The sequence below is a fragment of the Podarcis filfolensis genome, assembly GCF_964270895.1.
Source record: "Podarcis filfolensis genome assembly, chromosome: 15".
NCBI classification, from domain to species: domain Eukaryota; kingdom Metazoa; phylum Chordata; class Lepidosauria; order Squamata; family Lacertidae; genus Podarcis; species Podarcis filfolensis.
In genome coordinates this window covers 32855633-32872958 of record NC_139618.1, presented here as the reverse complement: position 1 = coordinate 32872958, position 17326 = coordinate 32855633, and the positions used below count along the sequence as shown (strand labels likewise).

Below are 17326 nucleotides of genomic sequence, written 5' to 3'. Positions count from 1 at the left end.
TTTATTTACTATAGTGAGAATATAAGAGGGATTTTCAGATAGACACGTAGGCTGTTGATGTGCATTTCAATTTCCCCCCAACATTTTAAATAGCTGTTTTAAACTGCTCATATCAATACTTCTGAAGAAGTGTGCATGCACACGAAAGTTTATACCCAGAACAAACTTAGTTGGTCTCTAAGGTGCTACTGGACAATCCCCACCCCCCACCCCGATTGCGTCAGACTAACATTGCTACCAGCCTGAATCCCATATCAATACTGTTACTGCTTTTTCTTTTCTTTTTGTAAACTGCTTTGAGGGTGTGTTTTTTGCAATCAAGCAGTCTATCAATTTTATGAAATAAATAAATAAATGGGGTAACGGTTCCTCAAACCGTTTCACCCACATTACCATTTGGGCTGCTATTTTCTGAACCTTTTTTTTTTTAGCTCTACAGTATCCAGAACTGTACATACCACTCTGTCAAGGCTGCAGATGCAGACATCACCCACAGGGTGATGACCACAGAGGAGATTGCAACCATGTTGCGCCATGGTCTCGTTTGATGTGCAGTGTAGAAGGAGCCATGCCATGGGGCACAAAGGAGAGTATTCTTACAAAAAATAATAACAACCCCATCTGCAATACCTTTGCACATCTAAGTGAAAAGTTACCAGGAGATGCAGGGACAACAAGGTAATGTATCGTTCTACCTTTGAATCTTCTAAAATGGTCATGCAAGAAGGTCCTCACTTGGGAAGATCACAAGTTGCCTCCTTCACATTCTTTAGAATATGGTAAATTGTTGGACGCGGGTGGCGCTGTGGGTTAAACCACAGAGCCTAGGACTTGCCGATCAGAAGGTCGGTGGTTCGAATCCCCGCGATGGGTTGAGCTCCCTGCTTGGGCCCTGCTCCTGCCAACCTAGCAGTTTGAAAGCACGTCAAAGTGCAAGTAGATAAATAGGTACCACTCTGGCGGGAAGGTAACCGGCTTTTCCGTGAGCTGCTCTGGTTTGCCAGAAGTGGCTTAGTCATGCTGACCACATGACTCGGAAGCTGTACACCGGCTCCTGCGGCCAACAAAGCGAGATGAGCGCCGCAACCCCAGAGTCGGTCACGACTGGACCTAAAGGTCAGGGGTCCCTTTACCTTTACCTTTCTTATGCTAAAACACTCATTTTTATAGCATTATGGTACTTTTTTCACTAAAAAGTGTATTGCAAAATTCAGAGAAGTGCAAACAGCAAATAACAGTTATATTTCCATCTGTGAATTCAAAGTTCAAAGCAAGCTGGTTTGTATATAATGTGAAGCAAACTAACATCCCTATTTTTAAACATCAATTGGAAAATATAGAGAGGGAGGGAGGGAGGGAAGCAAGCATGATTTGTGAAAGGCAAGATCTTGGGGGGAGGTGGAGAGAAGCATAAAAAAGAAAAAGATGAACCTGCCAAGATGGACAGACGGACCCAGAGGGACGTAACCTGTTTTGGAGAAATGGAAATGGAGAAGGTGACATAAGGCCTAACCTAGGAAATGGGAAAATTATGCTGAATGTGAGTGAAAAATTCTTGACAGTGGTGTGCATCAGACTGTGGAATTGTCTCCCAGCTCAGGGGGAGGGGCGGCGATGGTGCAACAATGGAAGCCCCAGTGCACGGACAACTAAAATTGAACTTGACAAAAATACATGCCATAAGACAAATTGTAAAGCCCTGGCATCCCCTCCCATCTCAGGGGACAAGGCTGGACCATCCAGCCCCTTTTCATCATTGTCTTGATGATGAAGCTACAATTGGAGCATGTGTCGAGATTCTCAATAGGATAACCCCTGGCTCCTCCACAAGCTCATACGTCTCCAGACAGATCTCCACTTGGAGCCTGCAGCTTTCTTCTCTCGCTGGTTCACAGCCTGACGATGAGCCTGAGATGGCAATTTGGAGCAAAATCCCAACAACCCATCTGGAACTAATGGAAAGAGCCAAGCAGCCATCATTTTTATTTATTTATGCTCCCCAAAAGGGTGCCTCTGTGAGCCTTTGCCAGGTTTGGAGAGGAGAAATGAAATGGACAAACGCGGCGCCACCCGGTTGGCATGAGCCGACGTAGCTGTGCTTTTGCAAATAAACCTGGTTTCCTGCCTTGTGATGCCTTGTCCCATCCTGGAAGGCGCAGGGCCACAGCTGGGGCAGATTGTTGGGAAGATTGTTTCAATGAGGCAGACATTACCCAACAGCGGTGCAGCTTGTCAGGGGCAAATTAAGTGTCTGGCTTCCCATTCAGGGGCGGAGCATTCAACCCTAACCGCACGGTGTGGACTCTTGTTGCATACTTAAGTGTGTAGCCTCCACACTGCGGCTGGTGTAGAATCCTTCCCTATGTGGTGCCTATAAACAGGAAGCGAAGAGACGAGAAGAAAACAAAAGGAGGAGCTGGCCAAGCCTTGTGTTTGAAACCCAATTAGCAGCCACCTGTGCGAAGAAGAGCAAACAAGGGCAGCTTGACTTATTAGCACCGTAAAGGGCGGAAGCATGCGCCACAGCCCGCAGCTTCACGTGGCACAACAGCACATCTCGGCGACCCAGGCTTGCTTCAACAACAGCAGGGGTGCTTCTGCCTTGTTAGGGGGACACGTGGGGGGGAGGGAGGTGCCTCTGGAGCTCAGAGCAAACAGGAAAGTGATTATATGCAAGCAGCACAGTGTGAAGTTGACATGGTGCACTAATGTGCTAATGCTATGTACTCTGAGGGAATGGCATCAGCCAAGCTGCCGGAGCAGAGGGGGAGAAAAGACACCTCTGCCAACAACAGGTTTGTAAGATGGAATCAGATCCATTTGTTTAACATAGCTGCGGCTGTGTGGGATCCCAAAGCTAACACACCCTACTCAACAATTTTAGAAACATGCATCTCCCTACTGCCTGGCAGGCACAGAGTTTCACATTTAGATGCCGCAGATCTCTATCTTCCAAAATGTAGTCAAGAAGAGTAATTGACCATAGTATGCCTGTTTAAGTACACTATCCTGCAACCTTAGCTTTTTAACTGGGTGTGGCAAAATTGTCTTCTCCACTGGGTAGGGCATTCAAGACAACTGGTTCTTCCATGTAGCTACATGCCCAACATGGAAAACATACCACCCAGTCAAAGAGAGCCCTGTATCCACTTAGGATATCATACAAATCTAGCTCCCAAATAAAATAACAATGTGGGGTCTGGAAACCAAGACCTATGAGAAACGGTTGAAAAGCCCTTGGCATGTTTAGCTTGGAGAAGAAAAGATCAAGGAGAGATACGATCACAGCCTCCAAATATCTGAAGCACTGTGATGCAGAAGATGGATCAGATTTGTTCTCTGTCACTTCAGATGACAAGTTTGGAATGAATGAATGGAGATTGCAAAGCAGCAGGTATCAGCCAGAACATCAGGAGAAACTTCCGAACAGCAAGTGCTGTTCAATAGTGGAACAGGCTGTCTCAAAAGGTGGTGGGATCTCCTTTGCTAGAGGTATTGTAGCAAAGGCTGGACAGCTATAAGTCAGGGGTGGTGTAGCTGCATGGTTCTTGTATTGAGCTGGAGGTCAGGCTATATGAGCTCTGGAGTGCTTTCCAACTCTAAAATGCTAGGATACTATACCTTTCAGAATTTCCAGTGCCAGCCCAATACATTTTGCTGCCTGAAGCAATGCCTAAATGGTGTTTCTTCTACTGTCTAATTTGGGCTGTCTAGCAGCACCAATCAGACACCACTTCCTGCCTCCATCCATCACCCACTGCTCCTTTCATGGTGCCATCTGAAGGAGGATGCTTCACCCTACAACAAAGGGGGAGAACCTTTCTTGAACCTGAGGGCTGCACTGCCTTTTGGCAGTGGCAAAAGTGGATGAAGAAATGAAGTTAATTTTACCTTTGCACAGTGAGATGGTTTCTGCACACCCCTCTCTGTTCTCCATCTAGACAGGCAAATGGTATTGTCAAGAATTTTCAGATACATTGCGGCCAGGCAAAATCACTCAGGGCAAATGAGGGTTATTGCCTGGGGTAGAGTCCCAGCGGCCAGATAGAGAGCACTGGAGGTTCCACATCTGGCTCCTTGGCCCTGAAGTTCCCAAACCCTGCCCTACACAGCATGGCTGGCCCTGCCTTGAGACTTTGCAAAAGGGAAAGTCACCTTGCATGGGTGTGCGGCCTCATATGCAGTGCGAAGGAACAACCCTGCGTGTGAAAAACTTCTGCATCCATTTCTTCAGGAAGAGTTGCTTTAGATAAGCAGAGCTATTCCATGTGCTGAACTGAAGATGCCCACTGTGACGCAAAAACTAAAAAAACACACACCCTGTGATCAGGTTACTCCCACAATAGCAAAATTGCCCAGTTTCGTTCTCAGTCAAGAGCTGGTCGTATCTTCCAAAACACGTTCCCGTTTGCAGCATTAAAGGCAACTGTTGAAATTATACGAACCAGGGAGCATTAAAACAAGCCAATAAAACAAATCCTGCAGGCGGGTAGGAATTAAAGCAGCTCAAAAGCTGGGAGGAGAATATCTTAACTGCTTCCACTAGCCATAGAGCTCCTGGCCATGCAAGTTACGGGGCCTACATTAGTCCTTGCCTTTTGCCACATGCAATGTGGACAGGCAGAGAAAAGTTCCCTGTGGGAATCAGAATTGGGTGGAGTCACCAAGAGGAGACTCAGGGGCAGATGTGACCAATGGCGGGAATTAAGTGTATACCAGCTCCCAGTTTGTACAGTGCCGGGGCACTTGTGGCCTTCCACGTACTGCTAGTCTACACCATCCCTTGCTATTGGCCATGTGGGTGGATACTGGGGAGAGCTGGAGCCCCCAAACACCCGGAGGACCACATATTCCTCATCCCTGACCCACCCAGAGCCCAACAATATCAAGAGGTCCAGAGGTTCCCCATCCCTGATCCAGTCAAAGTCTCGCTGATTTCAGCAGAAGACCTTAAAAATCTGCCTGGCAGAAATGGAATTAAGATTGCAATCCTATAACTTGGGAGCAAGCACCACTGAACTCAATTTTCACTTGCTTCTGAGTAGGATTGTCCTCTTTAACTTTGTGCTTTAACTTTGGCTGGAGTGTGTCCCTCGTAAGAATCATAGGGGACTCAACAACAAGCTGACGTATACACATCCGGCGAGCTGTTAGCACTATTTGGGCTCATAAATCTAACAAACTGTTCTGCTCCAGGGCTCTGCCAATTGCTGGCCTGAAATCTCACAGTGACATAGTAAAAAAAAGAGAGAGAGAAAGAAATATGGGGAGGAGGGAGAGAGAAGTTGCCCTCCAATTGTATTCTCAAAACAAGGTCATCACTCTGCCTGCCTCGCCCTCCATCCCATAAAATACAAGCCAAGGACAGTCAACATTGCCTTTAGCAGCAACTTCCGAATACAGCAAGGTGGTACTGGCAGGAAAAGCAAACACGGCAGGAGACATTCAAAATCGCACCACTGTGGTTATCTAGTTTGAGTGTGAGAGACCTGTGGACACCCAGGTCTTGTTGGTCTGCAGCTCTCAATAAAAATCTAATGGATTGCTTTTTCACAAAATGTAACAGAGCAAAGAACCAAGGTGGAATGCAGGTATCAATCCAGAAAGGGCCCAACAAACCCACTTGTCTTTCACACCAAAATATAAGGATTGTATCCAAAGTAGTGCGGAATAATGCGTTCCATCAGTGAATGGATTTCCACTTACAGAACAGACCCTCCCACCTCCTCTGTGTGCCCCCTAAATCTCTTCTAGGGCTCCCTCAACCCTCCAGAGCAGATTTGGGGATGGTCTGGGGCACACACAGGGATAGGGAAGGGTTGGAAGCTCAGTTGCACAAGTGCAAATCCTTGCACTAATGGAACAAGGGCATGAGATACCGTGCATTGTTCCATAATTCCCCATGAGTGTACTCTGAGAGCCACTGTGGTGAAGTAGTTAAGAGTGTCAGACCTAGAAAACCAGGGTTCAAATCCACACTTGACCATGAAACTCACTGGTGACCTTGGGCCAGTCACTCCCTCTCAGTCTAGCCTACCTCAGTGAGTTATTGTGGGAATTAATTAAGAAGTGCAGGGGAAGGACAGACCATGTACAGCAATTTGAGGGTGGGATATAAAATGCAACAAATAAATGCATCTACCCACTATGCAACACCAGTTCTGTGCTAAGTCCTTTCTTTTAAAATTCTGGGAGCTTACATACAGTCAATGAATCAAACATGCCTATGGTATCCTGTCCTGTTACCATCAATCACATATAAGAATACTGAAGGCCATTTGACCTAGTGCTAATTTACTAACATGATCAGAACATAAGAAGAGCCTTGATGGATTAGACCAATAGTCTATCCATTCCCAAGACCCAACTGTAACCCCCTAGACCACTCCATCTGGCCCTCAGGTGTCTTCCCAAGCCACACCCACTATCCCCAGGTCACACCCCTCAATGGCACTGCTCTGCATCCTCCTCAAGTGATTTTTTGGGTAGCTGGAATGTGTCACTGAACTGTGACAATGCCTCTCATTTCCCTGAATGGAAATGGTGTTAGTGTATGTTAGCATGTGTCTCTCAGGAGGTCCAAAGATTCTATACTGCCTTCGAACCCGGGAGGTTGCAAATTGCCATCAGGGCTAGGAACCATTGCCAAGCACTTATCCTCCATTTGTTTAATGCCCTTTCAAAGCCATCTAAGATAGCGAGCATCATCGCATCTTGCTGCATAAATTAAAGATGCTTGTTGAAATGTGAAACGATGAATTCCAAAAATAAAGAATGCGTCTCCGCGGAAGCCTGTCTTTTCAGGAGAAAAAACATATTCATTGGAGGCAAGAGTGATGCGTTTCCCCAGAAATCGTGAATGTGCAAGACCATATAAAAAGGATGCCTGAAAGCCCAGGAGAAGCCATCACCACTGCGAGGAAAAGACAAAATTAGACACAAAAGATCATTCCTCTCCCCCCAGCACCACCACCCGACTCCAAGGAAAACAATGGTGGTCATTTCAGCTGCAAAAGGAAGTCCCCACCCCACCCCCGCCGGCTTTTCATCCTCATGAGCTCCCCCAGCTCAAACCCAGCTGAACCTTTTTCACACTGGCAAAATTAAAAGAAAAACACACCACGATTTATCCAAGTAAATTCCCAGTACAATCAAGGGAAAAGCTGAAAAGGGTCGCCCAAAAGGACTCCCATTACTTAGGAAATGACTTAATTTCCCCCTCTTAGATATCACTCATGTCCTGGCTTTGAATGGCTCAAACCTGGATGAAACCTCTCTCTTTCTGTTCTCTGTGTGGCTCAGGACCCCCCTCCCCAATGGGGGGGTACACCACTAATGACTTAATCACATGACCTCCCCCTGGAATGGGTGCACTTTATCACTAGGAGGTCCCTGGTTAGAAGAAAGAGGGGGAAATAACCCATCACTGTCCAAAACGGGAGCGAAAAAAGGCTTGTAAGCAAGGAGGCCGGGCTGATTACAAGCCTCGGATAAACATCCCCGAAAGACAGCCATTCTTGCCCAAAACGTATAGCTGAAAATGGAAGGCGGGAGGGAGGAGGAAAGAGAGAGGCGACATGATTACTGGAGCGATTTGTTTATTTTTTGCACTTTTCAGGCGGCTCCCCGCAACCCACATTCCAAACTATGAAATCCACTGAAAGCTAAAATTATCTGGCAAATCCAGGGCTTGCAAATGCTGTTTTGCCAATGCAGGTTGCAGCTCCCTGAGCAAGAAGGAGCTCCCCCAGAGTTGTCTGCTGGTAGAACGTAACATCTCCTAGCGTGGGATGGAAAGTTAATTTCTCTTTGCATCACGGCAAAGAAGAGCAGCCCTCATCCCCAAGGGCATGCATGTTTGGTGAGGTCTGTAGTCCTCCCCCCGCCCACCCCTAGTTTCTGCTCTCAGCAAAAGCCCATGCGGATAGTTGGGACGTCCAGGAGCCCGGCAAAGAAATATGTTCCTGGATTGTTTACCCAGCAGCTGCCCCCTTTCCCAAATTACATAAATGCATCCTGTCTGGGTAATGGACTGAGAAGTGACACAAAAATCAATAAATAATTCCAGTTTAGAGATGGCTGGCAAGTGTTCCGAGACACTGCCCATGCTGCGGCCCGGCTCTCAACGGAGCTGTCAGCCCGTTGTCAGTGCCTCAGACACATTTCTGTCTCCAAAACACCTCAGAGAGAGAGGGAGAGAGAGAGATGGGGTCTCGGCCCCGGCCTCATCTAGGAAGGCTTTTGTTTCCCTGGGATGTGGGGAGCGGGACAGCGCCAGTGATGGAGACTGGAATATAGACCCCAGTGTGTTTCGCAGCTTAGACTAGAGCCCTGCCAGTTATTCCAGAAGTCTCCCTTGACTACTGTTCTGGAACCTGCTTCACCATGTATGCGCTGAGGTAAAACCAGCAACGCTTCTGAAAAGTTGACATGGAAGACAATCACCTTCAGAAAGGCTTGGTGGTGGTTACAAAAGGTATTTCCTCATTCCCCACCACCACCCCTTCGTTTCGATGTAGTCATGCACAGTTTTCTCAAACTGTGTGGAATCTTCCATTGAGCAGGATGAAAAGATAACTTCTAGCAGTATCCTTCAAACTTGGGTCCACAGATACTTGCTGGACTACAATTCCCATCAACCCCAAACCCTGACTAAGCTGGCTGAGGATAATGGGAGTTGTAGTACAAAACAACAACACCCATTTGTGGACCCCTGGTTGAAGAACACTGACTTATGGGTCTGTGTGGATGTTGTTTATGTATTTATTAGTAAAGGAAACTCATACACCTCCACCCAAAAGTCGCCAATATCCCACCATCACCTTTGTATAACAACAATTGGTCCTGTAAATGTGTGTAGAGGATTTCGGCCTATTCAGAATTAAAATGTTCTCCCCCTTTAAGTATGCATTTAGATGTGTTATCTCTCAAAATGCACATTTAAATGCATCATTGCATGCAGTTAAACTGCAGAAAGCAGCATATTAAGTAATAGCCCCCATCTATGAAATGAGGGCCATCTGGCACCAACTTTGATACCATTTGGGCAGCAATGATTTTTTTAAAAAATAAGTTTATTTTTGCTTAATTTTATTCTTGTAAATAACTTCAGGACTTGGGAAGTGATCCATAAATGTGATAACTAGCTAAGAAACATTCAGAAAAGTGTGAAATGCATTGGAAAGGGAAGTTCCAGTCCTCACAAGTACACAGCAAGTCGTCTCATAGAGGAATTCACAAAGACCAAAAACCCTCAAGCGTCTCTGGTCCAGCTTCCCACTGAAAGATTCCATCACAGTGAAGTTGGACCAGTCTTCAGCATTTCATTGCCAATGTGACTTCCAGAACCTTTATCCAATAAATGGCGGCGGAGGGATCCGAACTGGAAGCCACTCCAGCAAAGTGGAAGTAATGTCTCTCTCTGTAAAAGTCCTGCTGTGTCAAAACACTAAGGCTTTTAGATAAGGTAGCTGCAACAAGTCCAGTTATGTAGCTCCACTTCCTCTAGGTCTAAAAATACCCACGATACTTTGTGTAACAGCCACTTACGGCATTTCGGTTAGGCATTAGCCTCTAGATCATGCCAGCAGGACCATTTGGCAAATTCCCCTGAAAATGGCCTCATTCTATTCCTCACAATCATTATGAGATGTTATCTGCAGTCCACTAGACAACCCCTTCCAACCCCCCACCTTCCCCATCGCTCTTCTGATGGAGGATGTTTCAACCATTTACCTGAGGCCTCATCCGTCATTTAATGGGAAGGCAACAGAAAATCCATTTGGGCCATGGGATGGACGTTCAGGGAAGGTCAGGCTGCTCACTAATTGCTACAAGCTGAGCTGTTCCCTTTGCCTTTTCTGAACCGTACAAAAGGATGTGCACGAGGGTATATCAGCCTTTTCACCGGTGCCAGAAAATCACCTCAGACCCTGACAAAAGGCAGTTCTGCTCAGGTCCCTCAGCTCCACCCTAAAGATGCTGCTCGCTCAACCCCTTCTTCCTTTCCCCATTTAAAGGTTCTTTTTCCCTGCTGGGAGCTAATCTTTGACCTCACATCCTTTAAATCTCTCATGCGGACACAACGTGATGCTTCAGAGCCTTTCATTAAAAGCAACGGCTAAGACAACGCTAAAAGATAGGGAATCTCTATGGCACCAAAGGGCCACCTGCTTGAGCAGGATACGTTGGCTTAACAATATGCCCCCCGTATAAGGCATTCCGGGGGGAAATTGCAAGCCATCAAAGGCTTTCATTCTCTTCCCCTTCCAAGGGTGAAGTGGTATGGCTTAGGTTTACCAACTAGACCCAAAAGTAAGGCACTTGGAACAGAGCCTCCATGGCGGATCACTGGGCATGGCAAGGCAAACTTTTCAAAAGTATGTAGGGCTCAGACCAGTTAGGGCCTTAAAGGCTATGATCAGCAACTTCAGTTGGACCTAGAAGCCAAATGGAAGTCAATGCAGGAAGCCACTAGATGGAAGTTATGGTTAGATCCAAGAAGGAAACTCAGATGCTCTTATGATCTGTAAACTTATAGAATTCTTTATGTAAGAAAAGTGTTGGATCAGACCAAAGGTCCATGGAGACCAGCATTCTGCTTCCCAAAGAAGCCAACAAGATGCTTGCAGGAAAGCCAAGAGGGGGGGTCAAGAGGGGGGTCTTGTCACCTGGGCAGCCCAGGACCTCCATACACACTGCCCTGGCTTGTGCCCTGGCTAGGTCACTGCAGCAGTTTGACTTCACCCCCAGAGGCACACTCCATTATCTCTTGAGACAGATGGATGATGACAACGACGACAACAACTGCCTCTAATCCCAGAGATAGCATAGGAGAATCATGAGTTCAACTTGTGGCCATGCTAGAAAAATGAAAGACGCTCTCCAGGAATTATTTAAACTTGCAGCACATAAGACAGGTAGCTTCCAGGTACATTGGCTACTGATTTGTTTGTGGGCCCAGTTCAAGGTGTTGGTTATTACCCTAAACATTTTAGGATACCTACAGGGCCACTTCAGTTGTGGGTGCTCTTTTGCATGCCCCATCTCTATCCAGGTTATATTTTGTGAGGACATGGCAGTCTCCATGGCCGCATCCAGACTATGAAACTCCCAACCCTGGGAGATGTTTTCATTCCAACAGGTGTTTAATTTGACAAGTTAATCCGTGTTGTTTTATGCGCCATCTTGTTTCTATATTTTATTTTATAGTTATTGAAATTCCTTAAAGTGTTTGCCATGGTTTTTCATATTGTGTTTTGCTTTCAACTGCTTTCCTTTCAACCTTGCACACTTTTCAAAATGGAAAAGTGGGCCAAAAATATGTTAAATTAACAAACAAGATGAGATGTAAATCATGCTGACGTTGCTGGCTGAAAAACAAGGGCACTACAAGGCAAACTATTTGTGTTGCTGGTTTTTCTTTTTTCTGATCGTTTTTGTTAAATGTCTTCAGAATTGAAACTGCTGCCACTGGAGAGTTAAATCAGCCTGCATTGCCAGTAAACAGAGAGTAACTCCTGCCAGAATTATACCAACATTCAGACAAATAAGACAGATCAGCACATATGCTGGCTGAACCCTTAAGTGTGTAAACCGATTTCTCAATTAGCTAAATGCCATCTTCAAAACTGTTTAAGGGTTCCCACCACTAGAATGTGTAATTGTAACAATAAACAACAACAATAATATAGCATGCTTAGCTCTTGCCAAAGTGCCTATCAAAGCAATTGCAAACTTTATGAAAAGCGTTACGCATTAAAGCATGCAAACAAATAGTTTCCTATATATTCCCAATGTGGCTTTCAGTATTGAATGAGTTGCTCCCCAAGCTATGCGTTCAAGGGAATGACAGATCAGATTAGCTAGCATTTGTTGTTTCCTATCGCAGGACACTCTCAGGCACAATGAAGGAAGCTGTTTTGAACTATACTAGCTCTTTGCCTAAGAGTGGTTTTTTTCTCCTTCCATCCTAGAAAGCCTACTTGGCAGGCTAAGCTGAATATTACTGGTGAATGATCTGTTGCTACCATGTGTGTAAGGAGCCAAACCTCAGTCTAGAGGTTTGTGTTGGAGAAAGAGAGACAGACAGACAGAAGAGCAAGGAAGAGTACATAAGTCTAAATATTTGTGAGAAATCTACACACAGCTTTGTGTTATGGCTTCTCCAGAAAATCAGGATTACTCCTTGCATGCAAAATCAAGAACTATTGCCATTTAAGGCAACGCTCGCTCAGTTTTCTGGCATGAACTTCTGTAAGCAATCTCAACCCACTTCAATAGCTACACAAAGTGGACTAAAACAAGGGCAGATAAGCTTACGGGGCAAAGCAGTAGCAGGTACCGCTGCACAGCAAAGCTGATGGCAACTCAGTTTTGCCTTCTGCACCTGGGCAGCAGTTTCAGCAGAAACACAGACCCAGTTTATATGAGACGTGAAACTGTGATTTGCCACTATGGACTCACAGACCTTTACTCCTTGCGCACTCCAGTTTCCTGTAGAAACATATTCAGCCATTAATCCAAACTGGTACAGCACGTTGGCGACAAATATTCACACAGTTGCTCAAAAATAATTTTACACCATTCATCAGATATGTGAGAAAGAAACAATTACTTACAAAGTGCCATGAAAACTTACAAACTATCTAAAATAAAGTGAACTTGCAATATCAGATTTTACTAGGTTTTTACAAATTCTTGACTCGGTTTTTCATTTTTTCTTGTTTTTTAAATAAGTTCAAGAAGATTCAAGAAAAGGGTAAGTTCAACGTTGTTCCCGGCAGCTGTGAGGTGCTGATGAAGTGGCCTATGAAGTAATAAAGAAGATAGGATGCCAGAGTTCTATCCCCATTTTGCCCTAGTAGTCCATGCAGTTGAGAGGCTGCTGTTTCGCCCCCAGTGGGGCCGATTTGTTGGGATTGGCAGATAGCACACTCCCTGAGCACAGTTTTCTGGGCTTCTTCAGTTGTCCCGTGCCATTGATGCGTCTACTAGTGCTAACTGATAATAATCAAAACGGAATCTTACCAGAATCAACATACAGTGGTACCTCTGCTTATCTACTTAATTCGTTCTGGAGGTCTGTTCTTAACCTGAAACTGTTCTTAACCTGAAGCACCACTTTAGCTAATGGGGCCTCCCACTGCTGCCGTGCCGCCACCGTGTGATTTCTGTTCTCATCCTGAAGCAAAGTTCTTAACCCAAAGTAATATTTCTGGGTTAGTGGAGTCTGTAACCTGAAGCGTATGTAACCCGAGGTACCACTGTAAAAAGTAAATATAAATTCTCCCACTATATCCAAAGAATCAATTTTGATGCAAAAGTTCATAATTATGTACTTACATATCTTTGAAGAGACAATTTCTTGGCTTAAGCACAGAAGACTGAATAGCTTAGCAAGGTAGCCCTGTTTGACTACAGATATATACATACACATTCTCTCGTTATATTTTAGGTAGTTTGTAAGTTTTCATGGCACTTTGTAAGTAATTGTCTCTTTCTCACATATTTGATAAATGGTGTAAAATTATTTTTGAACAACTGTGTGAATATTTGTCGCCAACAAGCTGTACGAGTTTCACTTTCTTTATTAACGGCACAGGTTGCATTTTTCTAGCATTAATCCAAACTGGAGCAACTATGTTTTGTGCAAACCACAGTTTTCCTGCAAGCCAGAACTGGAAAACCAGTGGGCAGAGGGAGATGGAGAGGGAGAACCTGATGCCTGGCATTATACGTGAAACAGCACACTGTCTCTGTCTAAAACCCTATCCATATGTTCATCCAAGTGTGGAGGGGGGGCCTGGGCTTTGCCCCATCATTCCTGCTGTCCCTGTCCCTAGAATCTTTGCTGGCCTCTGGAATAATTGTCTATTCTATCCCCCTCCATATACACACCCACTTCCAGCACATCAGCTTCACAGGGAGCCATTTTATAGATTTCCCTTTGATGTCTGCATTTTGACCAATTACCCTGGCTGCAGCACACTCCTTTGATAGCTTTATTTCCACCATAACCTGTTATCAATCCAGCCAATAGCCACAAATCACAGAGGGCTAGTGGTCAAAGGTCCCCCCCTTACCAGTTTTGGAGATCAACTAATGCTAAGTTCAGCTTGGGAGGTGCCTGAACATGTTAGCGACTCCAAGGGCTTAACTGAAATGGCATTTCATTTCCCCTGCTGCTGGTGTTTGGCCTTGTCTCAAGCAAGGCCATCATTCATCTTGTGTCACTTTCGGCAGGCCTGAATGCTTTTCTGCACTGTTTGTTTGTAGATCTTTGTCTCCATAAAACCATTAAGGAAGACAATGGGTGGAGAGTGCCTTGGAAAGCCACGCAGGAGATTGGTTTTGAGGTCAGGGCAGATAAATAATGAACCTGGATATCTTCCGTGCCCACAATCCACACGGCTGTTTGCTTCTCAGGGACCTTTGCTCCTTGAAAGGCACAACTAGAGAAGCCTGCCAAGAATGCAGCCAGGCTAGTTGCTAGAAAGAGTTTATAACCAGAACTCAATGAATTTATCAACAGAGTGTTTGCTTATGTCTTATAGATGTTGGAAAGTGACCTGAGCAAAATTGGGAGGAGGGGGATTAAAAACCTAGAAATAGGTAAGATTCCTTCACTCAGATGCTTGACAACCAGCAAAGAAAACAGACATACTCTTTTTCCTGAAATGTTTCCAATACCAATGAACAAGCAAACTTTTCAGAAATATATCCTACATGCATTCCAAGTGTCCCTGCTGACCTTTTCCCTGGTATTTGTACCAGATCACTCCCTTTATACCTCTGGTTCACCTGACTCACCATTGTCTACACAGCTTGGGTGGAGAACCTGCGGTCCTCCAGATTTTGCTGGCCTACAACTCCCATCAACCCCCTCCATTGGCTATACTAGTTAGAGCAAATTAGATAGAGCAAATTATACTAGCTAGAGCAAATTAGAGTTAGGCCAAAGGTTTCCCACCTCTGTTCTACATTAACTGGAGGAGTCAGTTTCAAAATAGGGGTCTTTCCCTACCAGAAGATTCCATGATTTACTACTTAGATGTGTCTCTTCCCCACCAAGAGAATTCTACAGTCTTCAGTCATCGCCAGCAGTAACAGATTATACATACGGCCCTGTTATTGGCTATATGAAGGCTGATATGGTCTGCACACCTCAACAACAAATTTAGAGCCCCAATCCCTTCAAATCAGAAGGCACAAGACTTTATGCAACATTTCCAATCAAAACTCTTTTTGGCATCCTAAGCCCTTTGCTTCGTTTAAAAGGAGGGAGAGGAGAAACATAAGGAGACCTGCAAATCTATCTGAAACACTATCAGTTAATTCACAGGCAACACGCAGAAACATGGGCAACACTGTGTGAGGCGGAATGTATTCTGCTCTAGGTGAAATGATCAGGTAGCAGGAATTTGAAAGCGCCCTCATCGCTCCTCCCTCCAGCTATTTGCTTAACTCATTTTGTTCAACAAACAGCAACACCCAATCCCTGTCAATGGATGAGATTAGCAGAAACATTTCTATTTCCTTTCAGTTTGGGCATTTAATTTTTAATCAACATGGTTTGGATGTGGCTGGGAGTTTGGAGGAAAGTGGGGCAGGGGAAGAGAACAAATTATAGATTGGCAGAAAGTACTTAAGGGTATATCTCCAGGGCAGCTGCTCACATCTCTTGCCATATGTTCTATAGTGCTCAACTATAATTGCAAATTCAAATGCACATAGGAAGTGACTGTTCGCAGAATCAGGACCACACTCAAACCATACTTAATCCCAATATCATGATCCGCAGTCCAGGCCACACAGTTGCCCATCGTTTATGGGAGCTGATGAGCATGGCATCGCTTGCGGCGTATCACTTAAGACAAACCAAAGTTCCATCTCACTTGTTCAGTATTCTACTTACTGGCTACCTCCAGAGATGCATTCCTGCTGACAGCCTCACCCAGGTAGTTCCTGGCTACACAGACATACACTCCCTCATCAGGTTTGCTCCTCCGTCCATGCACGATACGCAGAAAGAAAAGGGAGCCGCTGGGCAGCAACATGCGATGGGATCGAGGGTCTTCCTTGTCCGTCTCCACCCGCTCCCCATCCTTGTACCACTCAATGATGGGGGTGGGACGTCCTTCCGCTTTGCAGTTCAATGTTGCTGGCTCCCCCTTGGACACAATGAGGTCAGAGGGATGCTCTACTATCCGCGGAGATGAATCCTCAAGGCGAGGCCGAGAGCCTGAGGTGCAAAAAGAGAGAAATGGTTATAAGAGAGCAGCCCAGAAGAGACTGTTGCAGAACTAAAAAAACAAGACCAGGCACAGTTCAGACATCAAAGCCAAACCATGATTTACATTACAGGTATGTGTTTTCTCCAAGGTCCACCCCCACCAGCTCCACTTCCCTCCCTCACTTACCTGGTCTGCACCAATCATTGCTTGTTGTTAACCTGAACTGAATAAATATATTTCTTGCAAACCGGAGTTTGCCTCCAAATCCAGCATTAGGAACCAAAGCAAGCCCATTCTGATTTCCATTCTGATTTGGAAAACAACCTTTGTTTCTGCTAACAGTATCCAGATGCAACAGCAAACTATGTTGGCCACAAATTCAGAAGTGAGTAGGGAGTGCAGAAGTCTGAGATATGCTCTGCCTCAATTTTGGCTTGACATTTGAACTGGGCTATTGTAATGGAAAAGGAAGGGCAGTGAATGGGCAAAGCCAATTCATATTCCAGAGTCATTGATAGCTACAGTGCCCAAGGCTATTACTGCTCAAACTCATACTACCACATAATGGAAAAACTACCGTCCAAAGTGAACATTTGCCATCGTTGAAGGTCCCATACAGCTCAAAGAGAAAGAAGCAGCATGCAATGGCCTGGGTATTGGAGAGTGATGGGAGATCGAGAGATCGATGTCAACAGCTAAAGAATGTGGAATACCGTCCCCAGGGAAGCTTGCCTGGCAACTTCATTACATATCTTTAGGTGCCAAGTGAAAAGGTTTCCTTCTTTATTATGATATGCATTTTGTATCTTCATTTCCTATGTTTATGTTAACCCTGTGAGTGATTTAAACTTTTAAAAATGATTGAATTTTAAATTGCTGTGACCTGCCTCGGGACTTCACGGTGAGGGGCAGGTAAGAAAAGGAATAGATGTTGATGAGGCTGATGTCAATGAGTAGAGAGGGGTTTTTTAGGAGGCTACATGGTCACACAGGTTAGGAAAGCTGGTCTTCAGAAGCATAGGCGAGTGTTGTGAACCAATCAAAATGGAGTGTTCTGAGGCCGCACCATATTTGGAACAAAGGCGACAGGA

At 45.2% G+C, this 17326-nt stretch overlaps 1 protein-coding gene across 12 annotated transcripts in view; it reads right to left on the bottom strand.

The window, feature by feature from the left end:
• ROBO3 (roundabout guidance receptor 3) overlaps positions 1-17326 on the bottom strand; it is a 328455-nt gene that overhangs the window by 141849 nt on the left and 169280 nt on the right. For all 12 annotated transcript variants that reach the window (XM_083588317.1, XM_083588321.1, XM_083588322.1 and 9 more), the window contains exon 2: positions 15917-16243. In XM_083588317.1, coding sequence (XP_083444443.1) covers positions 15917-16243 — 327 coding nt within the window. The remainder of the gene's footprint in view (positions 1-15916; positions 16244-17326) is intronic.